Here is a 13439-nt window from a genome sequence, read left to right as displayed (position 1 = left end):
GACGGCGCTGCAGGAGTTGGATCGGACATTTCTATAGAACTAGAGTTTATTTCAGTATCTGGGGAAGAAGCTTAAAGTAAAGCTGCGCTCTCATGTCTGTTTCTCACTGGGAAAGAATACAAGTTAATATATATACGACGATAGTGAACAGATGTATCCATAGACAGTCTGACATGAGCGTTTTAATCTGAGGAACAATCTTAATCCTTAGTCCACACACCGTGTCACGGTCCTCACACTAAGATCGTCTGGTTCTCTTTCTCCATCACAAATTACAGTTATAATCCCATGTATACATAGATTGACACAGTTCGCCACATTGATGTTTTGGCTTCTTCATCATCGTCATCATCTGGGTCCTCCCCCTCCAGGTTAGAAACTATTGATCTGAGCTGTCAATCACATCCTCAGGATCAAGAGCTTGAATAACCGTGTTCCTCAAAGGCACCGATATGAAATTTACAAAAAAGAACGTCCTGGTTGAAGAAATTGCAAAAATTCAAGCGAGCCTCCTCCTCCTCCTCCTCTTCCTCCTCTGGCTCAGCTCTTCCAGTCCCAGGGCACACACAGGTCCCCGTCCTGCATGACGGAGTAGAGGCGGGACACGTGGAGGTGGAGGTCCTGCATGGGGGGGGGGGGCCGCTGCTCCAGCAGCCGCCGGCAGCAGAGGATCACCTGACTGCAGCTCAGGCTCGACTCCCTGGAGAGACTCCGGAGGGAGAGAGAGAGACGGCACCGCCCACGCACAGCCTGCTCCTCCACCTGCAGCCTGGACACACAGAGACACACACACACACAGAGACAGACACACACATACATAGAAACAGACACACACATAAACACACACAGACACACACACACACATAGAAACACAGACAGACACACACACATAGAAACATACAGACACATAGAAACACACACAGAGACGCACACATAGAAACACAGACGCACACAGAAAAAACACACGCACACAAACACACACGTCGTTAAATATAATATTTAAAGTGGATTTGTTCACTGGTTCAGAGTGACTCACGGGTTCTATTTAACTCACTGGTTCTATTTAACTCACTGGTTCTATTTAACTCACTGGTTCAGAGTGACTCACGGGTTCTATTTGACTCACTGGTTCTATTTAACTCACTGGTTCAGAGTGACTCACGGGTTCTATTTAACTCACTGGTTCAGAGTGACTCACGGGTTCTATTTAACTCACTGGTTCTATTTGACTCACTGGTTCTGAGTGACTCACTGGTTCTATTTAACTCACTGGTTCTATTTGACTCACTGGTTCTGAGTGACTCACTGGTTCAGAGTGACTCACGGGTTCTATTTAACTCACTGGTTCAGAGTGACTCACGGGTTCTATTTAACTCACTGGTTCAGAGTGACTCACGGGTTCTATTTAACTCACTGGTTCTATTTAACTCACTGGTTCAGAGTGACTCACGGGTTCTATTTAACTCACTGGTTCTATTTGACTCACTGGTTCTGAGTGACTCACTGGTTCAGAGTGACTCACGGGTTCTATTTAACTCACTGGTTCAGAGTGACTCACGGGTTCTATTTAACTCACTGGTTCTATTTGACTCACTGGTTCAGAGTGACTCACGGTTTCTATTTAACTCACTGGTTCAGAGTGACTCACTGGTTCTATTTGACTCACTGGTTCTGAGTGACTCACTGGTTCTGGCGCTGGGTGCGCTGCCGGGCCTCGGGGGCGTGGCTCTGGAGGAAGCGCTGCAGCTCGGGCGGGTCGGCGCTGGTGGGGATGATGAAGTGGCCCGTCTCATGGAGGCTGGGGCTGCAGCGGTCACTGGGCGCAGAGAGTTACGACTCAGCAGAAACTATTAACGTCACTTTGTTTATTTAGTCCAGTTAAACTTTAACTTTCTCCGTCATCGATCGTGGCCGTTTTGCATCTCGAGGAATTTTTTTTTAAACATGTTTCATTAAAAGTGTTATCATACCTCTAATATCTATTTATGTTGCGTTAAAAAATGTTTCTTACTAAAAACACTATTTTGACTTGTTGCCTGAACGCATCACGATGAAAGTGAATGTAGCCGCTGTGGGCCAATTAAAACTGTCCGACTAGGAACCAGGAGCCTCATTGGCCCGCGGCGTTGTGTGGTGCGTTCGAGGACCCTCAGGTTAGGCGTACTTCTCCAACAGCATGCTGAGCCCCTGCAGGCTCCTGGGGTGGAGGCGGAGCCTCCGGGCCATGAGGCTCTGGTGGAAGGCGCTCAGGGCCCCGTAGTGCTCGGCGATGGACTGGACCGGGCGGAGCCGCTCGGCGTGGACCACCCGGGCCCCGCCCAGCAGGAGGCTGATCCGCTCCTCCAGCCAGCCCGCCTGCTGCTGCAGGCTGCGGTAGCCGGGCAGCTGCTCCAACAGCTGGAGGTCAGAGGTCAGACACCAAGAGGGGGGGGACACGGAGACACTCACACGGTAAGGGGAGCATTACTTTGGTCCACTGGTGATGGACGTCCACGGTGCCCAGCATGACGTGGCCGGAGGCGTTCATCCCCGACTGGTCAGCGAACACAACGGTGTGTCCTGGGGGGGGGGGGGGGGGGGGGTTATATCCTCATCATGGCTCAACGGTAATGGGGCCATCCCACCAGCTGACTGCTCACCTTGCAGGTGGACCAGGGCCTCGGGGTTCTGCTGGGACAGCCGGCTCAGACTCTGGAGCTGAGCGCACCGATGGGACGCGCCCCAGCTGCGCTGCCACCTGCAGGCACAGAGCGGCACTACACCCGTCATGGACTGCAGCTAATACACAGTACTATATATATATTATATAATATATATATTATATATAATATATAATATATATATATATATCTTTACGACATCAACTTAGTTGGAGCTATTTATTGGATTTTAGTATTTAGTTACATTGTTTAATCATTCAGGTTGTTTTCTTCTTTAGGTTTTGATATATTACAATTGTTTTTTTCTTGTGATAGTATTTAGTTTCATTTGTTGTTGTTGTTTATATATATTTACTCTTTTGGTTGTTCATTTGTTCACTGATTGGGTCACGTTGTGGTCATACGGAGGAGGAGGCAGGTACAGGACCAGCATGCACCTGGGTAGGCCTGTGGGTTTTCACCAGCGTAGGAGTTCCTTTGTTCTTTTGTTTGTTTTGTTTTAATTCAATAAATTATCAGAATAACTGAATCCTGAATCAACAACAACGCTTTCCTTTGGCTCCGTGGACCAACAAAACCCCCATGATGCATCAGTGGCAATTTGATTTACGTTTGTTTTTTAATTCTCCTTGCGGGCGGCGTACCGGATGTCTGACAGATGGAATTTGTGGCAGAGTTCCTTCTTCAGTCGGCTCAGCTCGTCCCTCCGAGGAAGACTAGCGCCGAGCTTCTTCGTCGCCGCGGGCTCGTTGGTCCTCAGCCACGAGCTGACGGAGGGGAAGAAAAGGAAAACCGTGAAACCAGCTGAGGTAACGTTCCCTCACTCTGGGTCATATTTAGAAAGTAGGCGATCTGCATGAGAAGAGACGCCGGGGGTCCTTCAGGCTTCAGGCATGTGCAGGAGATACTAACATGAGTCCAGGCTCCGCCCTCCTGGCCCGCTGCAGCTCCTCCTCGGGGTCCCTGAACCCGGTGAAGGTGTAGTACGTCTTGTCCCACTTGACGGGTCTGTTGAAAGGCGGAGGCCTCTTGGGCGTGACCTCGCCGACCTTTGACCCCGCCGCGTGGCCCGCGGGCAGCCCGCAGGACCTCAGCACGCTCGTCACCGCGCTGCCGACGTCGCCCGAGTGCAGCGTGACGCTGACGCACCGGAACCCTGCGGAGCCATTTAAAGATGTGGGCGGGAACATTACGAGGGGGAGGGAGGGGGAGGGGGCTGTACCCGAGGCGAGGAGGTCCGGCTGCACATCATCGCCGCCGTCCTTCGTCTCCCGGACGTAGAAGGTGAGCCTCATGGGCCGCGGCGAGCCGCCGCCGGGCCTCTGCAGGCCGTCCAGGAAGCCGTTCAGCCTCTTCAGGGAGTTCTCGTTCACTTCCTGTTCATGAAACACACGAGTCTGAAACGACATCAGGCAACAGCGTTCTTTGCATGGTGGACATTTGGTCCTGATCCGGATCCAAGACCGTCTGCGGCCTTGTTAGCGCATGCGCCGACCACAAGGGGGCCGCGCTCACGCCATCGGGGCTCACAGCTGGCATGAGCTGGGGGACCGGGCCCTGTCCACCTGTGACCCGATCCCCCGCGTCGCCCCGTTGCTATGGATACAGACAGCAGCAGCACCACCTGACACACAAGAGACCGACCCGTTCTCTGGGGTATTGACCGAAGAAGTCGGGGTGGACGGCAAAATAAAACGGCCTGAGGGCGTTGACGGCATCGGCCCCGGACAGCGCCCTCCGGTGGGCCAGATGTGCGGCGGCCACATGTTTCCTCTCCAGCCTGCAGTGGAAACATGAGGAGGAGGGTCACGTCATTCAGTGTCGACCATCAGTGGAATCTTACTGGGCACCGAAAGAGTGTTTCACTCTATTACGTCCACTCAATAAAGTGGGTTATGGGCTATGGGCTATGGGTTAAGGGCTAGGGATTAGGGGCTATGGGTTAAGGGCTATGGGTTAGGGGCTATGGGCTATGGGTTATGGGCTATGGGTTATGGGCTATGGGTTATGGGTTATGGGTTAAGGGCTATGGGCTATGGGTTATGGGCTATGGGTTATGGGTTATGGGTTATGGGCTATGGGCTATGGGCTATGGGTTAAGGGCTATGGGTTGGGCTATGGGTTAGGGCTATGGGCTATGGGTTAAGGGCTATGGGCTATGGGTTAAGGGCTATGGGTTAAGGGCTATGGGCTATGGGCTATGGGTTAAGGGCTATGGGTTATGGGCTATGGGCTATGGGTTATGGGTTATGGGCTATGGGTTATGGGCTATGGGCTATGGGCTATGGGTTAAGGGCTATGGGTTAAGGGCTATGGGTTAAGGGCTATGGGTTTAGGGCTATGGGTTAAGGGCTATGGGTTTAGGGGCTATGGGTTTAGGGGCTATGGGTTAAGGGCTATGGGTTATGGGCTATGGGTTAAGGGCTATGGGTTTAGGGCTATGGGTTAAGGGGCTATGGGTTTAGGGCTATGGGTTAAGGGCTATGGGTTATGGGCTAGGGATTAGGGGCTATGGGTTAAGGGCTAGGGATTAGGGGCTATGGGTTTAGAGCTGTGGGTTAAGGGTTTAGGGGCTAGGGATTAGGGGCTATGGGTTTAGGACTAGGGATTAGGGGCTATGGGTTAAGGGCTATGGGTTTAGGGGCTATGGGTTATGGGCTAGGGATTAGGGGCTATGGGTTTAGGGCTATGGGTTCAGGGGCTATGGGTTTAGGGGCTATGGGTTTAGGGGCTATGGGTTTAGGGTTAAGGGGCTATGGGTTTAGGGGCTATGGGTTTAGGGGTAAGGGGTTATGGGCTATGGGTTTAGGGGCTATGGGTTAAGGGGCTATGGGTTTAGGGTGAGGTGACCCGGATCTGCAGGTCAACACCAGGTCTGGGAGCAGTGCTACCTGATGGTGCATCTCAGGAGGGAGGTGACAGACATTGCAGGTGCAGGTCTAGCAGCGGTCCCCCAAAGGCCTCAGATCCTGGGCTCTGCAGTCCTGATCCAGATCACATGCCTCCACACAGCGCGGCGCTCCTTCGAAGGGACTCCTTTGTCCTCAGACTACTATCTCCGAAATAAGCAGGTTTGAGGAGGACCCGGACCCGGACCGGGACCAGGACCAGGACCCGCTTCTCACAACAGACTCACAACAGAAAGCAACGTCTCTGCAACTTGTCGCCGAGTTCCGGTTTGTTTCCGTGACTTCTCCTCAATGACAGCGGGGGGAGGGGGGGCGGGTCAGCGGTCTGTCCGGAGCGAGGTCGACATGACGTCACAGGTAACGGTGGTGAACTTGCCCCCGCGGACCCGCTGCGTTACTGAGCTGCCATTTTCCTTCTTCTTCTTCTTCTCTTTCCGCTGGCCGGCGGCACCACTGCGCCCCCTGCTGGCCTCGAAGAGCACTGCGGTTCGATTTGATATGACCCGTTGAGTTAATCCGATGTTGTCAAAAGGAAAACGTAATCCATTCAAATTCGTTTTTATTTCACGTATTTATGTAATATGTGTGCCTTCTGTAGACCTCATAGTATTACTCATGCAACATTGTTTTAATGTTAATATTCAAGATTCATGGTTATATTTGCCATTTGTGACACATTAGTAATCTAGTGCAGGGCTCTCCAAGTAAACAGTTTAGAAATATTACTATATTAAGAAAGAAAAAATACAAAATATAAAAGAAAACACTATACAGAAGGTGGTAAATATGTACAATAACAAGAACGGTGCTAATATCCTTACATCCTTTTATTTTGGCGAGTTCTGCTCCATTCACTGTAAATAACAGGGCCGCACGAAGTATCACAGAGTTTTATTTAAAAATATAAGAAAGGTGTACATTACATCATTCATTAGCGATAGAATACCTTAAATAGTTCCTGAAATCCAGAAATTGAAATGCATAAAAAACAAATGAGATGGAGGCGACGCTTCACGGGATCCGCTCTGCACACAACGTCCTGGAGTTCACCGCGCTGACCTGGAGGAACGAGCACACGAAGAACGGACTGACAACATCGTATTCTCACACACACACACACACACACACACACACACTCACCCGTCTCTCCTCGGCGGTCATCACGCCGTGCACCGCCACCACCTGGTACTGTTGGTGCTTGAGGCTGCCGGGGAACCTCCTGACGTGGCGTGCGGCCGCTGACACGGTGTCGCCGCTCAGCAGCTTCCTGACGTCCGCCGCCGAGGTGTCGGGGTCCAGGAGCAGGAGGGCCAGGGTCCCGTTCCTCTTCTGCTCCAAGCCCACGATGGAGCGGCTGTGACCTGCGGAGGGAGGCGGCGTCATCGACCCGGTACCATCCTACGTACTTCAAAATAAAGTCCTACGGTGGACTCTGGGAGGGGCGGGACTTTGCTTCTCTATTTGATAGACAGAGAGTCGTCCAATCAGAAGCCCAGTTAGCCATGAATCATAACAAAAGTTATATGTCCAATATTTCCCCAAGTTTTACGAATGTAAATATTAACCCTCTAAACCAGCAACAGACAAACTGCACCGCTTATCCGCCAGAAGTTGCACAAAAAACCCGGAAAAGAGCAAAAACTTTAACCGGGTAATAACGTTTAATGTTCTTCTATGTTTAGACTTCCAAAAAAACCTTTCAATTTAGGTGATGTTACGAGCAGATCATTTAAAAAGCCATTTGGGGTTATTAATATATATATATATATGTTTGTATACATATAGAAATATATATTAAAATATATTAATTTATATATATAAATTATTTATATATATATATATATATAGTTGCAAAAAAATATACATATATATACACATATGTTTGTATACATATATAAATATATTAATTTATATATATATATAATTACAAATTATTTATATATGTATATATATAAATAGTTGCAAAAAAATATACATATATACACACATAATATATATATATGTTTGTATACATATAGAAATATATTAAAAAATATATTAATTTATATATATATATATAGTTGCAAAAAAATAAAATATATTGGGCCCAAATACATTACGCAATCATAGATAACGATACAGCTGCATAGTGTGTAGTGATGAAGGAATACAGCAGGTGATGTGTACCTTGGTGCTGCAGGTAAAGCGGCGGCAGGCCAGTGCGGACGAGTCGGGGGGGCAGCCGGCTGCCCCCGCCGCCGGACAGGAAGTACTGCTTCACCCACTCAAACAGCCGGGGGTGGGTGTCACCGGGGCCCGTGGGCTTGTGGAAGTCAATGATGCGGGCGCTGCAAACACACAGCACGTGTTGCATTGAAACCATCGCTACACGGACGCTTTTGGACACACTGAGCACCTATCTCCAGATGAGGTGGTCAGAATCACCCTCCCCTTCATGTGATGCAATGCATCCTGGGAGGCGCTCACCCGATGCCCAGAGAGGTGAGGAGGCTGTAGATCTCCGTGGCTCCGATCCAGGCCCGCGTTCCCTGCAGCCGCTGGTTGAAGTGGGAGGCGCCCTGAGGATCCAGCCCCGCTCGCCACGCCTCCTCGATCATGCTCTGCACCCGAGGGATGCTCGGCACCGCCCCCTCTGGGAGGAGGACGAGAGCGACGGGTAAAGGGGAGGACCCGACACGGGTACGGGGAGAACGCCGTTACTGGTTCATTCATTCTTCAGTTCATCTGCCACACACTTTTATTATTATACATGAAGTGCTTCATCACACTTATACCAAGAACCCTTACCAAGGGGGAAGTAAAGGGGGTTTGTCTTTAAATGCCTATTAGATTAGATTAAATGGTTATTAGATTAGATTAAGTGGTTATCCGAGAAAACGACTCGTGTTATCGCTCAGACGGTGGACTCTTCTTCTGGTTTTTGCTTAACATGGCGGTCGGAGTCGATTTAAAGCTTCTTGCATATTTTACTTTATTAATTTTATTGATTTAATACATTTTATTGATTTAATACATTTTATTGATTTAATATATTTTATTGATTAATTTTAATGATACATTTTATTGATTAATGTTATTGGTTTTAATTTTTGAATTAATTATATTTGTATTAATTATTTTTTTATTAATGTAATTAATCAATTTAATTATATTACATTTTTTTCTTTTATTTTATTGTTTAGATCACAGCATTAGTAAAAAACAAAACTAGGACTCAAGTCGTCTTATCTTTTAAATGAATACATATAAATATGCTAATTAATTAATTAATAGGGAATATTATGAAGAACATTAAGATGAATGTGTTGTGGAGCATATGAGGAAGTCACTGTTTTTATTATAACTATGTAATGACAAATGTAACAACTATCTGTACGACGCGTGAATATTAGTTTTTAAGAAAAGAGAGATTAAACGGATGCCGGTTGAAGTCCGAGACATTACCTTTATTCTGAAGGCGACATAATAAGTTTTATTCTGAAGGAACTTCCTGTCCAAATGACCGGAAGTGAGCCGACATACAACGACCACACAGACATTGGGGAGTACACAGACACTGTTACTTCTTACATTAGCAAGTGCATTGATGATGTGACCCATGTAAAGACCATCACCACTCGGGCTAACCAGAAGCCGTGGCTAACAGGGGAAGTCCATCGGCTGCTGAGGACTAGAAATAGGGTCTTCAGAGCTGGGGACGAAACGGACCTGAAAACAGCGAGAGCCAACCTGTCCCACGGCATCAGGAAAGCAAAAAATTCCTACACAAAAAAGATAACCCGGCACTTTAAAGACAGCAGAGACACACGCAGCCTGTGGCGGGGCATTCAGACCATCACAGACTATAAACCCACGCCACAGAACTGCGACAGCAACATCTCTCTGCTAAACAACCTCAACAGCTTCTTTGCCCGGTTTGAAGCACAGAACAGCACTCGTCCACACAAGACTCCGCCCCCTCCCCATGATCAGGTTCTGTGCCTGTCTGCTGCCAGCGTGAAGAGGACTCTCGTCCATCAACACCCACAAGGCAACAGGTCCAGACAACATCCCTGGTCGTGTGCTGAAGGACTGCGCAGAGGAGCTTAAGGACGTCTTCACGGATGTCTTTAATACTTCTCTGAGACAAGCTGTTGTTCCGTCATGCTTCAAGGTAACCACCATCATACCTGTGCCAAAGAAATCCACTCCGTCCTGCTTCAACGACTATCGTCCAGTGGCACTGACCCCCATAATCATGAAGTGCTTTGATCGACTAGTCATGTCGCATATCAAATCCATTCTCCCCCCCACTCTGGACCCTTTCCAGTTTGCATACCGGGCCAAACGGTCCACGGAGGATGCAATCTGCTCTGCTCTCCACCCAGCCCTCACCCACCTGGACAAAAAGACTCCTATGTAAGAATGCTGTTCATAGACTTTAGCTCAGCATTCAACACAATCATCCCACAACAACTAATCTGCAAACTTGACCAGCTGGGGCTCAACACCTCGCTGTGTAACTGGCTGCTGGACTTCCTGAGTGAGAGGCCACAAGCAGTGCGTGTTGGCAACAACACCTCGAGCAGCATCACACTCAGCACAGGGGCCCCTCAGGGCTGTGTGCTCAGTCCCTGCTCTTCACCTTGCTGACTCACGACTGCAAAACCAGCTACAGCACCAATCACATGGTCAAGTTTGCAGGCGACACAACATTGATAGGTCTCATCACCAAGGATGACGAGACCCTCTACAGGAGGGAGGTCAACCTTCTGACCACGTGGTGCAGAGCCAACAACCTCCTGCTCAACAACAGCAAGACCAAAGAGATCGTTGTTGACTTCCGGAAAGGCCACACCCATCACCCACCACTGACCATCAACGGTGCGGACATTGAGCAGGTCAGCAGCACCAAATTCCTGAGGGTGGAAATCAGTGAGGACCTCTCGTGGACAGCCAACACTACATCGCTGGCAAAGAAAGCACAGAGGCGCCTCTACTTCCTCCGGAAACTGAGGAAAGCAGGAGCCCCCATCCATCATGTCCACCTTCTACCGCGGCAGCATGGAGAGCATCCTGACGAACTGCACCACTGTGTGGGACGGAAGCTGCACAGACCACAGCAGGAACGCCCTGCAGCGCATAGTGAAGGCAGCTGGTAGGATCATGGGTGCCTCACTCCCCCCCCTCCTTGCAGGACATACAACACCGCCTCACCCGCAGCGACCTCGATTGTGAGTGACCCTGCCACCCTCACACGGTCTCTTCAGCCTCCTGCCCTCTGGGAGGAGATACCGAACCTCCGGGCTCACACCGCCAGGCTGTCCAACAGCTTCATCCACCAGGCGGTCAGGAAGCTGAACTCTCTCCCCATCCTCCCACTCCGTCCTCTCTCAGACTCACATGTCTGAATGCTGCTAGCACAATTTATGTTGTCTATATGTTTACATGTTTCTTACTATTTTTGCACTTTATGTTGTCTATGCACTTTATGTTGTCTATATGTTCACATGTTTTTTACTATTTTTGCACTCTATGTTGTCTATATGTTGCACAATTCACTTTATGTTGGACAGAAGAGAAACGCAATTTCGATCTTCTGTATGTTTGCACATATGGAAAATTGACAAATAAAACTGACTTTGACTTTGACTTTGTTTAAACTGACGGATGCCTAACTTTTGGTAATTGTCTATCAACTTTTGCCATTAAATGTTGTTGAACTTGAATTCTTTGAATTCTGCGTTCTCTTGAGCCCGACACGCTCCGGTAGACAAATCTTTTCAGTAAAAATAAATCCTGTCAGACTCGTAAAAAAACAACGACAGAGCAGGTGTGAGGTCAGATGTGAGGTCAGGTGTGAGGTCGGGTGTGAGGTCAGGTGTGAGGTCAGGTGTGAGGTCAGGTGTGAGGTCGGGTGTGAGGTCAGATGTGAGGTCAGGTGTGAGGTCAGGTGTGAGGTCGGGTGTGAGGTCAGGTGAGGTCGGGTGTGAGGTCGGGTGTGAGGTCAGATGTGAGGTCAGGTGTGAGGTCAGGTGTGAGGTCGGGTGTGAGGTCAGATGTGAGGTCAGGTGTGAGGTCAGGTGTGAGGTCGGGTGTGAGGTCAGGTGTGAGGTCAGATGTGAGGTCAGGTGTGAGGTCAGGTGTGAGGTCGGGTGTGAGGTCGGGTGTGAGGTCAGATGTGAGGTCAGGTGTGAGGTCAGGTGTGAGGTCAGGTGTGAGGTCAGATGTGAGGTCAGATGTGAGGTCAGGTGTGAGGTCAGATGTGAGGTCAGGTGTGAGGTCAGATGTGAGGTCAGGTGTGATGTCAGATGTGAGGTCAGGTGTGAGGTCAGGTGTGAGGTCGGGTGTGAGGTCGGGTGTGAGGTCAGATGTGAGGTCAGGTGTGATGTCAGATGTGAGGTCAGGTGTGAGGTCAGGTGTGAGGTCGGGTGTGAGGTCAGATGTGAGGTCAGGTGTGAGGTCAGGTGTGAGGTCAGATGTGAGGTCAGGTGTGAGGTCAGGTGTGAGGTCGGGTGTGAGGTCAGATGTGAGGTCAGGTGTGAGGTCAGGTGTGAGGTCGGGTGTGAGGTCGGGTGAGGTCAGATGTGAGGTCAGATGTGAGGTCAGATGTGAGGTCAGGTGTGAGGTCAGGTGTGAGGTCGGGTGTGAGGTCAGATGTGAGGTCAGGTGTGAGGTCGGGTGTGAGGTCGGGTGTGAGGTCAGGTGTGAGGTCAGGTGTGAGGTCAGGTGTGAGGTCGGGTGTGGCGCACCTTGCAGGAGGGGGGCGTACGCCTCCGTGGCGAGCAGGGAGGAGAGCAGCATCTGGAGGTTCCTGTAGCCACACCCCCAGCCTCGGTCCCCCGCCGACGAGCAGTAGTGGTCGGCGTCGGCGCTCAGCCACACGTGGACGCGGTCGCTGCACGTCGTCTGGTAATATTCATACAGCGCCCCGACCACACCTGGAGGAGAGGAGCAGCGTCACACCTCACACCTGGAGGAGAGGATATATATACATACATGTGCGTGTGTAGACACTTATATATAAAATATATATATATATACACAAACATATATATACATGTATACCAACATATATATATATATATATTTAAAATATATATATAGACACATATATATAGACATATATACACACACATATGCAAACATATATGTGTGTATACATAACGAAATATCTATATATACATATATTTCTATATACAAATATATATATGTATTTACATATCATTTTTTAATATGTATATATATATATACACACGCACACACACATATTTATATAGATATATATACAAACATATACTTTAAATGTATATGTATACACACACATATATATATATATGTGTGTGTGTATACATATACAAATATACATGTATATCTTCTCTCCTCAGTCTATAATAAAAATAGATGCTTTTCAACCAAAAGGTTTCAGGAACCAAGAAACCAGGACGACCCGAGGAAGAGGACCTGGAGTTCTGGTCATGTGGTACCTGGTGTTCTGGTCATGTGGTACCTGATGTTCTGGTCATGTGGTACCTGATGTTCTGGTCGAGTGGTACCTGGAGTTCTGGTCGTGTGGTACCTGGAGTTCTGGTCATGTGGTACCTGGTGTTCTGGTCATGTGGTACCTGGTGTTCTGGTCGAGTGGTACCTGGTGTTCTGGTCATGTGGTACCTGGAGTTCTGGTCGAGTGTTACCTGGAGTTCTGGTCGAGTGGTACCTGGTGTTCTGGTCATGTGGTACCTGGAGTTCTGGTCGTGTGGTACCTGGAGTTCTGGTCGAGTGGTACCTGGTGTTCTGGTCATGTGGTACCTGATGTTCTGGTCGAGTGGTACCTGGTGTTCTGGTCATGTGGTACCTGATGTTCTGGTCGACTGGTACCTGGTGTTCTGGT

At 48.9% G+C, this 13439-nt stretch overlaps 2 protein-coding genes across 8 annotated transcripts in view; both read right to left on the bottom strand.

The window, feature by feature from the left end:
* Positions 1-162: 162 nt before the first annotated feature.
* Positions 163-5977, bottom strand: tcaim (T cell activation inhibitor, mitochondrial). Of its 5 annotated transcripts, none has more exons than XM_056433847.1 (10): positions 5552-5977; positions 4305-4440; positions 3883-4057; positions 3573-3816; positions 3305-3427; positions 2640-2737; positions 2468-2559; positions 2165-2397; positions 1685-1816; positions 163-769 (listed from the first exon to the last, which is right to left on the bottom strand). In XM_056433847.1, exons 1-10 carry the CDS (start codon positions 5584-5586, stop codon positions 541-543), a joined length of 1497 nt encoding a protein of 498 aa, XP_056289822.1. In that variant the 5' UTR covers positions 5587-5977; the 3' UTR covers positions 163-540. The 5 variants fall into 5 exon arrangements, with proteins under 5 accessions (XP_056289822.1, XP_056289823.1, XP_056289819.1 ...); XM_056433848.1 differs by having other exon boundaries at positions 3883-4036; XM_056433844.1 differs by having other exon boundaries at positions 3573-4057.
* Positions 5978-6445: 468 nt separating this feature from the next.
* The window catches only part of zufsp (zinc finger containing ubiquitin peptidase 1), a 10196-nt gene continuing 3202 nt past the window's right edge, over positions 6446-13439 (bottom strand). For all 3 annotated transcript variants that reach the window (XM_056434328.1, XM_056434327.1, XM_056434329.1), the window contains exons 6-10: positions 12301-12489; positions 8036-8201; positions 7736-7896; positions 6710-6930; positions 6446-6628 (exon numbers count right to left, since the gene is read on the bottom strand). In XM_056434328.1, coding sequence (XP_056290303.1) covers positions 6581-6628; positions 6710-6930; positions 7736-7896; positions 8036-8201; positions 12301-12489 — 785 coding nt within the window. In that variant the 3' untranslated portion in view covers positions 6446-6580. The remainder of the gene's footprint in view (positions 6629-6709; positions 6931-7735; positions 7897-8035; positions 8202-12300; positions 12490-13439) is intronic.

Source organism: Pseudoliparis swirei, chromosome 16, assembly GCF_029220125.1.
Source record: "Pseudoliparis swirei isolate HS2019 ecotype Mariana Trench chromosome 16, NWPU_hadal_v1, whole genome shotgun sequence".
Lineage (NCBI taxonomy): Eukaryota > Metazoa > Chordata > Actinopteri > Perciformes > Liparidae > Pseudoliparis > Pseudoliparis swirei.
This window is presented reverse-complemented; position numbering and strand designations above follow the sequence as displayed.